Source organism: Delphinus delphis, chromosome 1 (genome assembly GCF_949987515.2).
Source record: "Delphinus delphis chromosome 1, mDelDel1.2, whole genome shotgun sequence".
Taxonomy (NCBI): Eukaryota; Metazoa; Chordata; class Mammalia; order Artiodactyla; family Delphinidae; genus Delphinus; species Delphinus delphis.
In genome coordinates this window covers 41,193,995-41,214,725 of record NC_082683.1, presented here as the reverse complement: position 1 = coordinate 41,214,725, position 20,731 = coordinate 41,193,995, and the positions used below count along the sequence as shown (strand labels likewise).

Genomic DNA, 20,731 nt, shown 5'->3' with positions numbered 1-20,731 from the left:
GTGCCTCAGACCATCAGGATCCTGCTCACTTCTTTCATCCAGCACCTCTGAAAACAAGACTGGTATTTCTACGCCCGCACCAGTTTTGCTCTGGAGCTCAGGAGCTGAAGTGGGGAGATGACCCCTCTCTCTCTGGGTAAGGGTGGCCCAAAGGCAGGTGACTGTACAAATGATCTTGATGGAAGATTTGCAGTCACTCCAAACTCCTTATCCCTCCCCATCCCTGCAGGCTCACAGTAACCTCTACTGTCTGCAAGGCTGATAGTACAGCACGGAGCTTATGAGACATGGGCTGGCTCCAGTACTCACTAGCTTTGTGACCTTGGGCAAGTAATTTGATCTCGATAAGTTTGTTTCTTTACTGGTAAAAAGGGGAACAATTCTCCTTTGATGGGTTATTGTAAAGAATTAAGACGACAGACTTAATGTGTCTAGCACATACCTAGAATTTAGTATCAACTTGGTAAATATTATTCTGTGATGACTCAGATAGGTTTTTGTGGGTCAGTCTGGGACTAGCCCCCATTGGGACACACCTTCCAATTTTACCACACAACCAAACATCTGGAACACGACCAGTAAGCGCCTATAAAGCACCGTCCTCCTCCATCAGACTGGTCGGGGTCTGGATCATCCTTTATCACTTCACAGCCATGAATTTCCTTTAGCACATTCCTACAGATTCCACTGCCTCACATCCACAAAGTACTTTCCACTTTCCAAAATGACTTTACAAGGCTGTTCTCTGCGGTAAGGCAGGCATTGTCATTCATCACTGATGGGGCAGCAGGACCAGGGCTGGGGCTGCCCCTTGCGACACAGCACTCACAGGTTCCTTCACCTGCTCACAGCCAGGGCTTGGCAAGGTGGGAGGAACAGCACGGCCTGGGGAAAAGCTTTCCTGAGTCATCGGGCAACACCTTGGTCCTTGTCTGTCCCGCCATGGTACAGAAAAAGAGAGCAGTTGGAAAGCATGATAAAGACGTGATCTTGGGTGCTATGAGGAGGGTAAGATGAGAGGAAAGGGGCTTCTTTAGGAAAACACTGGTATTAGAAGATGAGAGTTCATTCATTCCTCCCCTTCTTGAACACTTACTGTGTGCCAGGCCCTGTGCTGGGAGAGTTTTTGCTTTAAGGGTTCCACAGTCTGGTGAGGGAAGTAATCAAACAAGTGGAGAGTGTAATACAGAGGGCTGCTCCTGACAGGGGGAGACTCGCTTCCCACGCCCGGCGTTTCCTCCCATGCGGAGGATATGCCCCCTGGAGTAACATTCCAGGCCTCTTTGTACCCCTGCAGCCCCTCTTCTCTGGGGAAGTGGAGCAGTGGCTCTGAATAGGCTTCAACAAGGGAAATGAGCAGGTGTGCCTCAGACTCTGCCTGCTTTCTCCCTTCTGGGAGCCAGATGCCAGCCGGAAGCCCACTTTCTACTCCAGGCTCTAAGTGCTATGGGAGCCGCCTATGCTCTCCTGTGGGGAGGCCTATGGGGTCCAGAGCACCTGTGACACAGTACGTCAATCTGTCAAAGTGTGGGGTTCCATGTTAGGAAGCCCATTGCGTCCACGGAATCCATCTGGGCCTTAATCATTAATAAAGAATTCAGGATTCCATAAGTTTTTCTCTTTTTGTCTTATCTTTCAATTGGTTTAAAACTTGGATGTACAAAACAGGGGTGTCATTTGTTGGGCCCTTTTGAATTACAAGGATGTCTACCATTAACTGGATGTTTCCACGAGCTAGGCATACTATTCACAAAACTGCTAATCTCCACAACCATAATTCATGGTAAGTGGAAATAAGGGTGACAGGTGACGCTGGTGAACTCAGCAGAAAGCATTATCCTTGAAATCTGTTTCACAGAAACTTGATGTTGGAAGTGACCTCAAAAGTTCAGGGCAGGGCTTCCCTGGTGGTGCAGTGGTTGAGAGTCCGCCTGCCGATGCAGGGGACACGGGTTCGTGCCCCGGTCTGGGAAGGTCCCACATGCCGCGGAGCGGCTAGGCCCATGAGCCATGGCCACTGAGCCTGTGCGTCTGGAGCCTGTGCTCCGCAACGGGAGAGGCCACAACAGTGAGAGGCCCGCGTACCGCAAAAAAAAAAAAAAAAAAAAAAGTTCAGGTCAGGATGTAAGACAGCTGGTCAACCACCTTACACATTTCCAAAGACAGGAAGCTCACTACCTTACAAGGCATCCTACACCATCACTGGCCATCACTGATTATTGGAAAGTTCTTCCTTCTGCTGAGTTCAAACCTGTCTCCCCTATAGCTTCCAACCTTCTCCTATTTCTATTCTGGCTCCACACACTAGGAGCATCCTTCCTGTCCTCTACCCCCTTATCTTGTGGGTCTCACTGATAGGTGATAGAGCATCCGTCAACTATATTCTGAGACAGGTCACTCCAAGGAGTTTCTCATTTATGTTACTTTAACTGAAATGGAGCATCTATTCTGGAATGGAGACAGGGGTTAAGAGCAAGCGTTTTGGGGTTAAAGAGATGTAGATTTAAATCCTAATCACTTACTAGCTATAAATGGTAAGCCTTGAGGTAAGTCACTTACACTTTCTGAGCTGTATCACTTGAATAACCTAGTTGAGAAGCTTTCTAATAGAGCTATTAGAGCGTTAAACAAGCTAATGCGTATACGATTCTTAGGCACTATGCCCGGCACGCAGTACGTGCTCAATAAATAGTGGCTTGGATACAATGGTTGTGTACTTAGGCCTTATGTCAGACACTGGGGGTACAAAGATGAATACAACAGTCCCTGACACGTAGGACTATTAGTCTAGCAGAGGAGACACACTCCTTTCAGAAGATCAGGCTGCAGATTTTTCCCTGTCTGCTGTAACACCGTACTCTCTGAGTGAGCAGAAACTCCCTAGAGCAAACAGATCCCTGGGGACAGACATTCCAGAGAGACCAGGAGGATGGCAGCAGAGAACAGACTCTGGTGCTTCCAGGGCCTTCTAGGAGCACACTCTCCCTGGGACTTCTGATCTCACCACCAGGAGCTGGGAAAGAAGAAAGAAGCCAGCTGGCTCCTAGAAATGAGAGTTTTCATTGTGAGGATCAGCTCACCCCCGTGCCCGTGGCTGCAGCCCTGCCCACAGGCAGGACAGGTGTCTGCTTACGTGGCCCCACTCCTCGTACTTCCCCCACCCACCACCTGATATATGATCTGTGATTGATATGATATTCTTTTATCATGGGCAACCTGATGGTAATGTTTCTAATGAGTTCTGATGGTGCTACTTGTTGCTGCTCAAAACCTTCAGTGTTCCTCCAGCACCTTGTGATGGAAGCTCAAATCCCTTACCTGAGCATCCAAGGCCCTCTGGGATCTGGCCCAGCCTCTCATCTCCTGCTAACCCCTCTAAGCACCCTCTGCCTCAATTCAAACAAAATGTCTCTGGTTCTTACTATCTGCTCATCCTCGTGGCAAAATGAACTCCTGCCCATCCTTCCAGGCCCAGCCTGAGTGCCACCTCCTCCATGAAACCCAGGCACAAATGACTGCTCTCTCCTTGGACTCTACAGATGATACACATTTCAGTGGCAGCAGCTATCACACCCTGCCTCCCGTCACAGCCATCTGGGCTAACACCTCATCTGCCCAAATAGTCTGAGCATTCTAGCGGTCTCTGCAGACCCCCTGTGGCATCTAGTCTCAAAGCCTTACATAGGGCAGGAGCGCAATAACACTCTCTGAATTGAAACAAAATGTGTAATATACTGTATGTAATGCATTTGAGCTCCTTTCCCAGGCACTGACTCTGACGTGGAGAAGGAGCTAGAGGGAACCACAGATCTGAAGCGAATCCAAGAATATCATGAGAGTACTTCTGGCACAGAGTAGGCTGGATAAATAATTCTCTAAAAAAATGGTGTGGTGATAGAATTCGTGTGCCTTAAAACTTCTTTTAAAAAGTCCATCTAATTATGAAGGGGGATTACTGGTATCAGGACCTTGCTGTCTGTCTAGTGACTCCCAGAAGGGAGAGATGTGCTAAAGGTTTTATGGCCTGGTTAGCGGAAGAGCTGGTCTCAGACTCAGGGTGTAAGATACCGAATCTCTTCACTAAACTTCAACTCCTGAATCTTGCTATACTGGTAAGACTGCTGTGGCCACTTGGAAGCTCCATGATACTTTCCACTACACAAAGTAAGACTTAGATTCGCTCTTTATGTATCTCTGAAACATGTAGATGGGAAAAAGTCTTCCCCTCTCCCCATGTAAGTTTTACCTTAGGGGTAACCCTATTCACTATCATCTTCATGCTGGGGAGCATTACTCAAGCAATCCACTATAAGCCAGGACTACCTATAAGTGAGATATTATTAGTTCCATTTTCCAGACGACAAACTCTGGCTCAGTGAGCTCAAGTGCTTGTCTAAGGTCACACAGCTGAACTAAGACAAAGCTGGATATGACTAAGTTCTGGGATCTTTCCGCTATGCCAGGCTATCGTGGACAGTGAAATAGAAGCCGTGTACTTGGCACAAACTGCTACTTTCCCTGGAAAGTTACCAAGCTGGAGAGATCGTGCTATAATATTTTATTAGTTAGACTTAAAGTTGGAAGGAACCATTCTGTAGATGAGGAAGTAAGTCCAGAGAAATCAACTAAGTTGTCCAAGGTCATCCTAGTAGTTTCTAACGGAGCTGGACCGGACTCTCCATCTGAACTCAGAGCTCTTTTGAATGGACAGCAAGGGGAAAGGGGAGAGGGATGTGGCTCTATGACCTTTGACAGACCAGCTGATCTGCTCTGGGGCTTCATGGTAACCATGGAGAAGTGATCCTTTATTCCCCAGGGCCGCTGATGTTCTAGGCCAGCATTGTCCAACAGAACTTTCTGGGATCGAGAAAACATTCTAGATCTGTGCTGTCCAACATGGTAGCCACCAGCTACAGGTGGCTACTGAGTACTTCAAACATGCCTAGTGTGACTGAGGAACTGAACTTTTCATTTAATTTTAATTATTTTAAACTCAGATGTAAGGAGCCATATATGGCTAGTGGCTACTAGACAGAACAGCTCGAGGCCCAGGAACAACACAAAGTTATAGCATCTCAGAGCTAGAAGGAAACTTTAGATCATTTAGTCAGACTCCAGTCTGGTATAGGAATCCCTCTAAGTCACCCCTAATGACTCCATTTGCATGTGTCTGACAATCAGGGACTCACTACCACCCAAGGCAAATGATAGACACATAGATTCTCTTTCCAGATTCTTGACATATAGGATTGAGCTTCAGAGTCACTTTTTTTTTCTCTAGAGAATGGAAAAGCAACCATTGTGGAGTGAGTATGTGAGTGCAGCACTGTTTGGCCATCTTCCTCATTTGCCTCTGGACAACCCTTACAGCATCTGGTCTCTTCAAAACGTGGAGCTGAGAAATGGAGACAAGATACCAGGGATGGGTTGACCAGAGTGGACAAGAAAGGACCACTGTTTCCTGGGATCTGGAGTCCACAGCTCTCCTAGGACACCTGGGGTGTGCTGAATGTTTTTTTAAGCAGCTCACATCACACTGCGGGATCTTTTACACTTGTAGACAGCTAAAGCCCCCAAGCCTCATTCCACACACTTCTGAAAACTGAAGTGTCCTTGTAACCTGCGCCTGACCAATTTTCTTTTGTAACCCAGACACAGGACACTGTGGATGACCTTTAAGATACTGGGAACATAAGAGCCTCACTGGGCAGAGTAAGGGAACTGTATTTCCATCTCTCAAACTCCTACACCTGTATCTGAAATTAATCACTCAATGGACGTTAACAGGGCGCTAGGAAGCAAAGCAGCCAAACGGAATGTGTCACAGGAGAGAAAGTGCCTGGTACACCTGGGGTAGACGGGTCTCCCGTTTCCACTGGTGTTGCCACCCCCTCTCTTCCCTCCTCGGGGATTCAGTGATCCAGTCGCCCCTGCTGACCTTGGCAGGGAAGCATTCCCACACCGGCTCTGACTACAGCCATAATGGGGGAGGAGAGAAAATGCCTTTTTATTATTAACGAGACGGAGGGAGGTAGTCTATCATTTCTGGGTGGGGTGATATCTGCCAGCAGAAAATGATCTGCTAACTCTCCGGGAAGCATTAAGAGCAGTGATAGGAGAAATAATTGCTTATGCCAAGAGCAAAGAAAAGATGCCTCAGCGGAATGGAGGCCTTTAGCAAGGCAGGTGGATTGCGGGCGCGCGGAGGGAGGGAGGTAAGGCTTCCTGATGACCCCTGGCAAGAGAAAGAAGCAGGAGGGGCAAACTGGAAACTGCAAAACTCAAGTGTGGAAAGATCCCCCGGAGGCACCGTTAGTGCTATTAGAAGAATAACGCGAAAATGGAGAAATGGCTAAGCAACATCAGAGCAAGAGGCTGAAATAAAGGAGCTGCTCTCCTTTCTGGAGAAGCGAGGGTTTTTTCCCCTTCCGAAAAGCCTTCACTCACGCACCTTCCCCTCCTCTAGCTCTGCTCCCTCGGGAACCGGGCTGTTGCCTCGCGATAAAGCTTCTCCTTTACTCTCTCACCTCCTCTCCTGACTGAACGCCAACCCTCCTGGGTTCGGCCACAGTGGCAGGAACAGCTTTTTTGTCCCCTCCTCCCGACCTAATCCTGAAATCACTCACGCCTCCAGTTTGCACAAGAGCCGTGCTCTGGGAATGCTTTCTTTAAATTCATATTTTTATAATTTGAGTAATAGTTTAATGCAATGATTAGGAAAAGAAAAGCCACAACATCATTTGTAAATGTAATGCAATGAGAAAAGGAAGGAAAAATATAAAAACGTTAATAGCATGGAGATGGGAATGTCTGACATTGCCTTCATTACATGATAATGAATTTTCCGAATTATTTATAAATAAGCCTGTTTTGCTTTTAAAATGAGTCAAAAAAGCTCCTAATAGAGCTGAGGAAAACCAAAGTCTAAGGCTGACAAAAACCTAGCACAGCAGCCTGCAAGCCTCTGGTTTTGTTCGTCAAACAACCTAAGTGATGCACCAGTGCCAGATGAACCTACTTGGAGCTTTACTTTGATCAGATCCCTCTCCTGCTCAAACTGTGCACAGCTCCCTACTCCAGCTCCTCTACCCCAATCAAGTGGGAACCCCTGCAGCCCTGTGGCAGTCCCCATCTCACCGCATTAGAGGCGCTCCTTCGCATGTTTGTGGCTCCCATGAGAGACGAGTTTCCAGAGGCAGAGCAGTGAACACTTCTCTAATCCTGGTCCTCAAACTCAGGTTAAAACCCAAACAGGTGTCCCACTGCATGGAAAGGGTTAGGATCCTACATCCTCAAATCCCATTCTGGATCACTTTTTACTGAAGGCTCTCAGTGTAACTTATATATCAATCCAAACTTCCGGTAAACATATCCCTCTTTTGAAGCTACTACAGAACCATCTACTTTTCTTTGTTCCTAATTAATGCAACACAGAGCTGGACTACTGCAACTGCATTCAACAGAGTGCTTCTTAGAAAGAGGCTGGAATTCAGAAGCTGCTCTTGTAAATGCCCTGCAGAGGTTCAGGACTGCGACAGGCATCCACTGCGGGGTCCAGGAGTACTGGGGATCATCTTCCAGAACCCACAGCCATTTTGCTCAGTGCTTCTCAGCGTCTAAAGTGATCTCTGTTGGAGACAAATGGGGGGTTGGAAGCTAAACAGCACTTCCAAGGCCCTAAACAGGGCAAATAATCTCCACTGGGTTTATGGTTGAAATGCTGAGAAAAGACCCAATTTTGGGTCTTTGGCAGCCTAGTCAGTGTAAGCCCATGGTCCATACCCCATGCCTCTCTTTTTTTTTTTTGTGGTACGCAGGCCTCTCACTGCTGTGGCCTCTCCCGTTGTGGAGCACAGGCTCCGGACACGCAAGCTCAGCGGCCATGGCTCACGGGCCCAGCCGCTCCACGGCACGTGGGATCTTCCCAGACCGGGGCACAAACCCATGTCCCCTGCATCGGCAGGCGGGCTCTCAACCACTGCGCCACCAGGGAAGCGCCCCCCATGCCTCTCTGACTCACACGGGTGGAAGAATCTCCAGGACACTGCCATCCCTAGGTCACCGAAGTCCTAGGACCTAGCTCAGGGCCTGGAAAGCAGGGGTCTCAGAAGATATGATCTGAAGTCAGGTCTGTCTCCTGATTGATGGCAGAAGCCCCGAACCACAAGTCTGTTTACTGAAGAACCCGGAGGAGCCATGCAATTCATCTGTTTGCTTTTTATATATCTTCCCTCACCAGGGAGTATAACCCATGTGTGCACAGAACCAAATACACACCCACACACTCACAGAATGCATGTGCCGCTGAGCAAGCAGGCAGTGAGACATTCCCACACTGACGACCTATTGCCAGAGTTATTTTTAAAACATTTTTTTCTTATTCCAAATCTCACTTACTAACTGTGTGATCCTGGATAAGTCTCTTAACCTCTTTGGGCCTCAGTTTCCTCAATTGTATAAAGGAGAGAATCACTATTTTAAGAATCAGAGCTGATGTGTGTAAAGCATCTAGCCCTAGGGAAGCTTCAAGGGTTAAATGTTATTAAACATGCATAGCGGTTAGAATACTCTTGGACACAGAGTAAATGCTCAATATAAGGTATCATTACTATCATTATTATTTCCTTTCCAGCTCATGCTCACATATTAAGTAGCTCCTCTTCTGGAAGAATCTTTCACGGCACCTTTGGATGCTAACTCAACTCAACTGCTGGCCACTTGTGTGCCTTCGGACAAGTCAATTAATCTCTGAGCCTAATCTCCAAGAGGCGTGGGAACCTGGCCACTTTCTCCCACTAAAGAAGTTATAATCCAAAGAATAATTCCTCTGCAGTCATGTGTTTGCAAACATGTACTAGATGGTTCCAAGGAGATTTCTGTAATGCGTGCTTCCAATGAAGATACTTGGTTTTTTTCCCCAGATAGGCAAGTTATCTGCAGTCATCCACACTACTTAGAGGGGCTTATTTAAAGAAGCATTCTCTTTCTCTGCTTTGATGCTGTATCTATGCTAAGATTGTATTCTCCTTGAGGACAGGGGCCTGGTCTTCCCTCCACGTGCCCTCAGTATTCACACACAATCACATTACATCCCCCTTAATAAAGGGGAAACGAACATTTGTTAACAGGGAACCATCATTTGTGGGCACCTTCTACTAGCAGCCTAGTAATGAATCATTCACTTTCAAAATGCAAAATAGTGTGTGTGTATTTAAATTTGAGTTCAGAGGCTGCAAACTGCTTCTCCGTAAGTCATCTCTTAAGTTTTGTTTGTCCCAGCAATCCCACTACTGGGCATATACCCTGAGAAAAGCATAATTCAAAAAGAGTCATGTACCAAAATGTTCATTGCAGCTCTATTTACAATAGCCAGGACATGGAAGCAACTTAAGTATCCATCGACAGATGAATGGACACAGAAGATGTGGCACATATATACAGTGGAATATTACTCAGCCATAAAAAGAAACGATATTGAGTTATTTGTAGTGAGGTGGATGGACCTAGAGTCTGTCACACAGCGTGAAGTAAGTCAGAAAGAGAAAAACAAATACTTCATGCTAACATATATATATGCAATCTAAGAAAAAAAAATGTCATGAAGAACCTAGGGGTAAGACGGGAATAAAGACACAGACCTACTAGAGCATGGACTTGAGGATATGGGGAAGGGGAAGGGTAAGCTGTGACAAAGTGAGAGAGTGGCATGGACATATATACACTACCAAATGTAAAATAGATAGCTAGTGGGAAGCAGCTGCATAGCACAGGGAGATCAGCTCCGTGCTTTGTGACCACCTAGAGGGGTGGGATAGGGAGGGTGGGAGGGAGGGAGACGTAAGAGGGAGGAGATATGGGGATATATGTATATGTATAGCTGATTCACTTTGTTATGAAGCAGAAACTAACACACCATTGTAAAGCAATTATACTCCAATAAAGATGTTAAAACAAAAAAGTTTTGTTTGGCTTGCCTACATAATGCTCTAAAATTTTTTGAGTTGGTTTTTAACCTTTAAAAATTGGGAGATTTGGCATAAAATATCTAGCTTTTGGTTTCTATTGAATAAGTGGAAGATCTGACAATGATCTGGGTTTAAATAATCAGTAGTAGCGGAAGAACAGCTGCCCCTTTTAGTGCTCTCCAGCTCACTATAGTCTCCACTACTCCCTCAGGGCTTTCTAGAACTATCCCTGAATCTAGCTGTTCATCATTAACCTTCAAAGCTTAGGAATTAACTCTTGGTTTGCCTGCAGCTATGTTGTACATTACGTTTGAAGTCGTATGTTTTGCAGGAAGCAAAAGGAGGGACAGACTTGATCGAAGTTTGCAAACATGTACTACATGATTCTGGGGAGACTTCTATGATGCATGCTTCCAAAGAAGATACTTGTTTTTTCCAAATAGGCAAGTTATCTTATTCCTTCATGGGAATAAGAGCAAAGAGATAAATCTCATGTCACTTATCAAAGCAAACTGAAGCAGAAGAAGTAAATAGTGGCCTGAAAGGCAGAAAAGTAATTTAAAAAAAATTAATAAATGATGAGACTATTAACAGCACACAAAAAGGGTTTGCTTTTTTCCTTTCCTTTAATATGATTTTTACCTGAAACACTGTGTCCCTTTAGGAAAGGGAAGAAAAGTTAATAAAGGAACCTATCACTCAAACTTAATTTTTAGTATGGCAAATAAACGCTTTAATGAAAGGGCTGAAATCCCCAGGTTTGCACATTAAATTTTCATTCATCGTAGAGAATGGAAATTATTGATTCAGCCGTGGCATCATGCATTTTGAATCCTACAGTGCCTCGGAAGCCCACGTTGCTGCTGGGTGCAAATGTGTTGGCAGCATTTTGATGCAGGGTGAGCACAGGGTGGGTGAGGGAGTGGGGAAAGGGATATAGAGATGGGAAGGAGGCTGACTGGTTCTTCACAGAAAGAAAATAATCAATATTCCTTGTTTCTAAGATCCACTGAGACAAAGCACTTCTTCTGATGGCATCATGGGCCAGGGGGGTTGCATTCTGAGATCAGAAAAGCCGGATCCACTCAGCCTTTTGGGAATCTTCAATGGCTTCATGGAATACTTTATTTTAAAAAAGCAGAATGGATGGCTAAGAATTTGACCCTAAGCTCTTGGGGAGGTTTGGGTTTTAAGAAAACTGTAGAGGAAAGAAAAGCATCTTTCTCAGTTTAAGATTAGGGAAGAGCATCAAGGGAAGAGCAAATGTCTGACATTCTAATGCTGAACTGGATAACACAAAAAAATCAATCAAACCCACAAATACACCTCTCAACCTGGTGTGGCCTCATCAAAGAATCAGATGACAAGAGCATCCCATCTCAAAGCATTGGAAATAGGCATGTTTTTCCTTTGAAAGAAATTAATGCTCCTGTCTCTCAGAGGACTACCCCATAATTAAACAACTCTCAATTATTTCTCCTTTAGAGAACTCACAGGGACTGATTCTAAGCTGAGACTGAGGCAACCTATGTCAAGCCCATTTTGGGGTCTTTGTGAAGCCCAGACTGTATGAGATCAGGAAAGTGATCATCTTTAGAAAATAAGCTAAACTAAATTGCAAAAGTAGAGTGGCTTAAAAGAAAGGAAAGAAGGAAGCAAGGAAGGAAGGAAGGAAAGAAAGGAGGAGGGAGGGAGTGGAGGAAGAAAGAAAGAAAAAGAAGGAAAGAAAGAGAGAGAAAGAAAGGGAAAGAAAGGAAGGAAGAAAGAAAGAAGAAAGAAATATAAAAGAGAGAGAAAGAGAAAGAAAGATAACCACATAATATATTCCAAAAAGAGAAGGTTTCTGTTTTGTTTTGGTTTTGTTTTGATTACCTCCCAGCTAAGATTTTCTTACACCAGTAGCCTCCTGTCAGTCTGGATGTTGGAAAAGTAGCTCTGTTGAACCATAAAGTTCTGGTTTTGTGTTTTCAAATGCTGAGAGCTGGTGCCATCTGTAGATTTCCGTTCTGGGAGAGGTTTCTCTTTTGTCCTACTTTGCGTCAGACCTGCTGTTGTGAGGATAAGAGCACCCAGGACACACCTCCCCATGGTTTCATAGGCTATGAAGGATGGGACTCATTAATCGGCTGGCAGCTGCCCCCAAACAGGATGCTGCCTGGAGGTGGGGGAAGAAGGGAGAGGGAGGCTGAGGAAGAGGCAGGCTCCATCCAGGAGACCACCACTGGCTGTCAGGGGCCAGGGGCCGAAAGCAAACAGCACCACCTCCTCAAGGATCCTCACAAGGTGAAGTCTGAACGGAGAGAGTAACTATCCAGCCACAGAAATGTCCATTTGGAGGAGCAGGCTCTGGGGGACTGTTTTTCTTTTCTGACTTGAAACAACCCCTCCTGAGATATTATCTACCAGTCTGATTATTTTTGGATTGCTAAAATGTTTACTTTTTCATTCCTCCCCAGATGTTATAGTACCTGACCCTATTACACCAGTGCATTTCTTTTAAACTGATTTTTCCTTTTCAAGTCTTGTTTAGGAGGGTCCTCTTCACCTTTAGGTAAAACCAAGATGCTTGGCCTCACATGTGAGCCCCCTGCCTACCTCCTATCCTCATCTTTTCATCATCTCCCTGCTCAACCTTAGGCCATAGTGTGTTCTATGTTTGTTCCCCACTCACAATGTTTATATACATTTTCACAGCTTTGCATGTGTTGTTCCCTCTGCCTGGAATAGCTTCTTCCCTTGGCTCTGCTCTGACCATCTTTGCAGGCTTGAGCTCACAAGCATTTTTTTTTTTGCGGTACGCGGGCCTCTCACTGTTGTGGCCTCTCCCGTTGCGGAGCACAGGCTCCGGATGTGCAGGCTCAGCGGCCACGGCTCACGGGCCCAGCTGCTCCGCGGCATGTGGGGTCTTCCCGAACCGGGGCACGATCCTGTGTCCCCTGCATCGGCAGGCGGACTCTCAACCACTGCGCCACCAGGGAAGCCCACACAGGCATTCTTGATGGGGTTAGTCATCCCTGGCATCATACCTGCTCTCTGGAATGGAGGTCCCACAGCTTGTGGTCCCCTCCCTCTACTCAACCGTCACCTCTTTCTTCTGTAATGATCTGTGTCCCTCACTTAGTACAGTGGATGGTAAGTGTCCTTTGAATAATAAATAAAGAACGCCACTGCCAGCTCCCTCATAGCCTGAATTTATTAGATCAAAGGAATGAAATTTAACCAGTGCCTCCCAAATAAGGAGCTAACATGTAACCTCTTACCTTTATGGTTTTGGTCTGGAGTCTGAGTCCATTTAAAGTGTTGATGGCTTTCTCTGCATCCTTTGGATCAATATAGTTAACGAATCCATACCCTAAACTCTGTCCTGTGGAAACATTTTTTAAAAAAGAGAGAGAGAGAGCTCATTATCTTTATAGAGGTAACACTTCCCATTGCAGTGCGTCAAAACCCTCTAGTACATGGTTCCTTTTATACCAGGGTTTACTCCCAGGTTGAGAAGTTTCCAGTTCTTCCATCTCTCACTCTGGTCAGCCTTCAAACTCACAGGAGCTGCCCCAGCTGGGAATAGGTAAGTGCCCGTGCACGTCCACACCATATACACACAAGTGTCCACTTAATTGGGAAAAGGCAGGGCAGGGTAGTGGAAAAGACCAGGTGTAGTTTGTTAGAAGAGTTCTGAACTGGAGTCCTGGGGCTTTTTCTATCAGCTGTGTGACTCTGAAGAGAATTCACTTAATCTCCTGTTTTCCCCAGACATTTCTTCTCTGCAGATACCAGCACTTGCCACAGACAGGTTTGAGAGGGTTAACGAGATATTGAGCATGCAATGTGTACCTAGAACATAGTAGCTGCTCAACAAAAGACAGCTCTGCTATGCTCAATCCTGTAAAATTGGGACAAGTGCTGGATGCAGTAGCTGTGTCTGCTGCCTCAGTCATGCTATCCATGCCTACACTCAGAGGACTGTAGCAAGATCTGAGCAGCAAAGACTGGAGACATTTATAGTGAAGGTGCGGCCAGAATTTAAAGCAATTGCAACAAATCATTCATTGCCCTCATCATTCCCCCAGCCTAAGAACAATAAAAAATGGAAAGAACTGGGGAGCTCCTAACACTTTGCAGAGTGCAAATACACTCTGCAAAGAGGATTTAGCTACTTTAGGTGAAGATGGCATCAACTTATCTGGAAAGAGAGGTAGCAAGTGACAGGGCTCCCCCACTAAGTGAAATAAAAATAATGTGCTTGCGATCGTGCCACTGATTATAAATAGTCCATCAGCTCTGCCATGTGTCATCAGCCAAAAATATCATTAGGAAACTTTACATTTTCTGACATACTCTTTAAGAAATACAGAGCTTGGGGTGGCTGCAAAGCCAGCTTGAACTTCCCAGGCAATGTTATTGATTTGTGGGCGGCAGCAGAGCCGAAGGGGAGGAAAATGACAGGACGTCACATGTCAGGAAAGACTGATTACATAAAGCTCTCTTTGGAGTACACTCAGACCAGGGCTGGGAGACAATACAGCAAAAAGTCTGCCATGTCCTGGTGACAGGAGCCCACTTCAGCAGCCAAAAAATCTTTCCAACAGCTTCTGTTTTGCTGGTAAATGTCTGTGTTTGTGTTGGTCGTAGGAGGGAACCTGGGAAAACAAGTTGGGTTCCGGATCAGAAAATGGATGACTTTATTATCCTTTATAGGGTGGAAGTAAAGAGAATCATGAGGAAACTCAGTTGCGTTTTTGTCCCCCAAATGGAAAACCCCAAATGACAATACATTAGGATATTCCTTCTGTTTTGGAATAACAGGGTTAGAACAGGAAAGACAGGCGCAAACTTCGCCAGATATGCCCTTCAGCAGCCAGAATTAGTAACTGAAGAAGGGGGAGAAAATGTTGAGCACGCTGTAGCTACCAGGGCCCTTCTCTTTCTATTTCACTGGGTTATGTGTGGTGTGTGAGAGGTATGTGTGTATGAGTGGCGAGTGCACGTGTGCACACACACGCATGCACACACACACAGGAGAGTAACAGTTAGAGAAAGAGATGCGTGTGAATACAAGACCCTGCTACATGTTCTCAGAAAATTTTTTGCAAATCCAAAAATACATGAGACTAATTCATTGGTTTAAAAATATCATTCATCCTAAATTCAGCTTCACCTCATCAAGCCTAGCTAAATTCACCTAATTAAGTCTATTTTCATCATGCAAATTTATCAGTCCTTATTTACCTTGTATATAAGAGAAGCCTTAAAAATTGCTGTAAAAGTCTTACAGTTATTTCTTTTAAACAGTCATGCACCGAACTGAGGGGCTATAGAGGGCACTTTTAAAGTAGTAATCTCAATGACAAATCTTATGTATGAGTTCTAGGAAACAGGTCAGGGTCAATCTATCCAACTAAATTTGATTTGTATAAAATTAAAATGAAATACGAAAAATATAGACAAAACACTCACCACTTAACTGCACTTAACCACTTAACAATGACTCATTGTACTGATGGAATATATGTGGAAGAATTTATCATGCCTACCAGTGGTGCATGTTCCCTGATATACTACCTTTCTTTCCAGTTATTCATATATTTACGGAAATCTTAAATATATATAGTGGCTATGATTTTTATATTCTATATTTTATCTTTATTTTAGAACATTCCTTCAGGAGGAAGGAAAACACACTCAGATTCTAGGAAGCTTCTGAAGGTCAAGTGAAGGAAAGACTCCTGCCCAGCAAGATACGCCACATCTACCCACCTGCCTGTGTAGTCCCAAACCCACCATCACCTTAGTACCTGACTGCAATTAGCACAACCGTGTTATGCTCATCTGCTCTAGGTTTAGAGAGAGACTGCATTTAATGTCAAGAATGAGGGTGCTTTGGGGAAAACTAAAAACTAGATGAACACCGTTTCAGAAAGGAAAGGGATAAAAGATCAGAGGTTTTCCTTGATATGAAATAATGAACTGCAAACTCTAAAACAGGACACTGCACTGAACAGGAGGAGGAGAGAGGTGGAAAGGCTTGCCTGTGAATTGAAAGATATGAGATAAACTGGCAGCACAATAAAACTACCTGTGCTTAGCCTGGTTCATGAACAGGCTTCTTTACGTGCTTCTTTGCCATCATGGAAGGAATACAGCTAAGTCTCATAAAAAATACTCAGTGGAGCTAAGCATATTCTTTTAAAACACTCTTGAGAGGATTAGATCCCTAGGTAGAAAATATAAAAACCCAAGCCTCATTTCTTTCAGAAACTGTTTTAGTAGTGAGGGAGAGTAAAATGAGGAAGAATTTTATGTTTTAATTTTGGTGATGGGTTTTGGATTTGCATTTCTGTATTTAAATTGTACACAGAACATAGAAAAATACAAATGAAACATATTCACAAAGAATACCAACACTATTTCTATGAGGACCAAGAGAGCCACCATGCTGGGAAGGCCCAGGGGACCCAGTCTGGAGCCTAGAACTAAGTGTGTCTATATGCATCCCAGAAATAGATAAGGTTTTTTTTTTCTTTCTTCTTCTCAAATAGCTTCATTCTCTCCCTTTATCAGCAGCAGCAAGATGTGACCACACAGGTATGGCAACAGTAATTTCAGAACAGAAAATTAAAACAAACTTTATTTTGCTCCCAGTTTATGAGCTTATTTTGATAGCAAGCCAAGCATACAAATGAAATCATTGAAGTTATGTTTACTGAATCACCAATAAAGAAAAAACAAAATCATTAAAGACAAGATACAATATTATAAAATGAAGACTACCTCCAATATTCAGAAACTATAGTGAGTGCCTGCTCCCTGATGCCCAAGACCTACAACCCTTCCTTGTGACCAGTCCTCAGCAGTCCTGACCAGCAGGCTTGGGTAAGAGGCCCAGTGACCGTGAATGGGCAAGAAAGGCATTCTTGGCAGTTTGGGATAGAAACTTAAAATTAGAATGTAGTTTCCAAGGGAAAACTGTTATACACAATGGCTACATTTTTAAGGCGCTTCAGTGTATTTTGGATTAAACAGATTCTTGTTTTTAACAAGTTTTTCTTAAATCTGCACCTGAATATTTCTATTTTTTAAACTGCGCACATATGCATATACACACACAAAGACACGATGTGTCCTCGTACTACAATGTGGCAATATTTCTCTTCTGTTATAATAATTTCTATACCTAACTTCTCCCCTTAGAAAGCAAACACTTCTCCCTACAAGAACTAGTTTATAAAGACTGCGTACTTGAACATGGTAGGTACTCAACAAATATTTGATAAGGGAACAGATGGATACATACACTTGTACTAATTCTCCATTGCTGGAAGCACATGACCAGGATGTGTTTATGTTTGGAGGGAGAAGAGGATGAGAGGGGCACCTGGGGAATTCATTTCATATTTGTGAAAAAGGGAGAACAGGACAACAAGCTGACATCAGGGACTGGAAAACACAAACAAAAAATGTCCTGGTGGGTTCCCCTCCAGCACAGATCAGATGAAAAATAAAAACCATCCTGGCTCATGTTTCCAAAGAAATCCTGAGTTTCCAAAGTGCCTTTCCACCCATTATGTCACATTTGAGTCTCCCAACAACCCCGTGGGAGAGAGAGTCATCATTTATAGATGTGGAAACTGAAGTTCTGAGAGAAGAGCGATTTGCTCTACTATCCCTGAATAGCTGAAACTGAGTCTAGATCAGGGGTTGGCAAACTGTTTTATGTTTAGGGTGAGACAGTAAATAGTTTAGGATTGGTGGGCCCTCCAGTCTGTCATGATGACACTGCCATTGTAGCGTGAAGGCAGCCATGTACAATATGTAAACTAATGAGCATGGCTGAGTGCCAATAAAACTTTATTTAGAAAAAAAGAGGCAATGGGCTCAATTTGGCCTTTGGGCCATAGTTTGCTCACCCCTTGGTATAGATCTTTTGACTCCAAATCTAGTCCCCTTTGCCATATCCAGTTACTCCACTGGAACTAGTGTTGTTGACAACTATACTGAGGCCCTGAAATATCTCTGAAGTTGTTTTGAACCGCCTGAGAAAAAAGTAAATTACCTTCAATAGTTTGTGTTAAGCACTTTTATTGTATTCAAATGCTAGGAAATGTCACCATCATAGCTGATTATAACCCCTCATTTCCCAGTCATTCTGGAGAGAAGTTGTTTTCCCTTGCCTTTGGGGTCCTGTGGGTTATGACAGCAGGACCCTAAATATGACATCCTTATGGCTGATGGCAGCAGCAGAGAAGCTGTCCCCTCACAGGGCTGACCGGGAGGAGCCTCAGCATTTCTGCACTGCCAACCTGCACACATTGCTCTTTCTTTCTTCAAAAACCATCATTCTCCAGAAACCGAACAGCTACTCCCCTCATCTGCAAAGCCCCCAAGGGGGCAGCCAGATGGGTACCTGCTGTTGATGAAACCTTCTGCGTTGAGTAAGGAATTTTTGTGGATGTTGGAACCCTTAGCTCAGGCTGAAATTCTGTTCTCAAAGCACATGATAAAATCCCCAGTCACCTCAAGATCACCTGCAGGGCAGTAATCCACATGCTGGGTTAAACTCAGCCAACTTCAAATCCTAGGACTCCCTCCCTGCCAGTCCTGAGATGACATTCCCTGTTGTCCACTGCCTTGAAATCTACTTCAACACACCCTAAAGAGGGTCAGAGAGTTCTGAGGCTGTTACTGCATGTACTCATGTATGTGTGGCCCAAAACTGTACTTGCTGTATATCCTTGGTTAATTCATTTAAGCTTCACCAGCCTGTTCCCTTATCTGGAAAAACAGGGATAATCCCTTATCTTCACAATCAAAGGATCACCGTGAGGATTAACTATATTAACATGAGGATGAACAGAAGCTATAATTTATTCAGTGCCTACTTTGTGCCAGGCACTCTGCTAAGTGGCTTATTAAAATTACCTAATTTAATCCTGTGGAAATGGGTACCATTAGGCCCATTGTAAAGATAAGGAAAGTGAGGCTAAGAAATGTTAAATAACCGGCCCCAAGTCAACCAGGAAGTAGGCCTCCAGGCTAGGATTTGAATGAATGCAGGTCTGTGGGACTTCCCAGCTCATGCCTTTTCTCCACAGGGTTTGGTCTCTCTGCAAAGGCACAGCAGTGTCTGGCATCAGGCAAGAACTCAAGGGGATGCACACCCCTTGTGTTGGGAACTCTTCCCCTTCTTCACAGTGACTGGGATGCTTTGAGATTCTAGAGCATCCATGGCTCTCTTCCTTCCCAGCCCACCTCTGTGGGTGTTTACACTTGCTGGACAGTCTGAGTCTTGGATTTTCTCCTGCAAACTCAAGTGTTAGTAGAGCCAACTAATCAGAGGATTTATTTTCTTTTGGTAGTTCACACAATTCCCTCAAATTAAGTGTGGTTTAAAGTCTTGCTACTCTAAGTGTGATCCCTGTACCAGCAACACTGGCATCACTGGGGACTTGCAAGAAATGCAGCTTCAGCTTATTGCTCTGTGACCGAGGCTAAGTTGAATGAACCTCTCCACACCCTGATTTCTGAGAAAACTACACATCTAACTCAGAGTCACCGGGAAGGGAAGCTCTGACAGGAAAGCTCTCAGGATTTCTTAATATATGCTATTTCTTTTCATCCGCAGATTTTGCATTCTTACTTTGCCTCTTTTTCTAGAGTAATCTCATCTGCAAAATGGACTTAATATTACTTTTTTCATGGTGTTATTAGGAGTACTGAAAGTGATAATGCATGTAAAGTGCCTGGTACATAACAGAGGCTCAATAGATGCTGGTTTCTCTTCTTTCGTCTCCCATGCCCCAGTAGATACTGCCTTACACCGTTGCGTCTGAGGATGCTATCTTCTGAATGAGGCCCAACCTCCTCAAAGGTAGAGAATGTTTCTGATGCTTTTCTTTCACATTGGAGTACATAGCATGCAATAGGCATACTAATTCCACAAATAACTGACACCTACTACATGCTAGATACTATGAGTGTGCCTCCAATAACCAGGAAATTGTTCCTGCCTTCAGGTGACTTGTCTCACTCCCTAACCCCCCAATCAGAATATCAATTCACTGATGGCGGAAACCAAGTATTTTTCGTTCTCTGCTATGTTCCCAGAGGATGGTGGTAAGAGGTATGGAACCAGATCCCATGAGACACATCTGAAAGACCTGTGGGCTTTAACCTTGAAGGAGAGAAGATTCTAGGGGTGCTCAACACTAGAAAGGCTGCATGGGAAGTCAGGGGTAGGCTTGCTATGTGGTGTCCCAAGGGAGAGAATGAGAATCAGGCAATAGAAGAAAGTGAGGGAGTAGATTTTTGCCTTGATAAGAGGAAGAACTTTCTACTAATGATTTTATGAGGATACAGGCTGCCTTGTGAGGTGGTAAGGGCCCCCTGACTAGAACTATGCAAACAGATCTACATTTTATCAGGAGATGTTGCAGCAGTTAACAAGATCAATTCATAAGATACCTTCTAATGCTAAGATACAAAGGTTCTAAATTATATTTATTTGAGACCCCATGCTCACAGTTTATCCTGATTTCTAACTGAGAAAATAAAAATAATAGAGAATATTTATTAGCACCTACTGTGGGCTAAGCACTTTACATATATTATTATTTAAATCTTTACAACCTCTGAAGCAGGCATTTCCATCCCTGTTTTACAGAAGGGGAAACTGAGGCTTCAAAAGGAGAAATAACACACCCAGGGTTATTTGGCTAGAGAATAGTAGCCAGACCCATCTGACTTCAGAGCCTGTGCACTTTCTGCTG

General features: G+C 44.4%; 1 protein-coding gene across 3 annotated transcripts in view; it reads right to left on the bottom strand.

Annotated features, from left to right (window-relative positions):
* ELAVL4 (ELAV like RNA binding protein 4) overlaps positions 1–20,731 on the bottom strand; it is an 85,150-nt gene that overhangs the window by 13,708 nt on the left and 50,711 nt on the right. For all 3 annotated transcript variants that reach the window (XM_060021776.1, XM_060021767.1, XM_060021785.1), the window contains exon 3: positions 13,226–13,329. In XM_060021776.1, the coding sequence (XP_059877759.1) occupies positions 13,226–13,329 (104 nt within the window). The remainder of the gene's footprint in view (positions 1–13,225; positions 13,330–20,731) is intronic.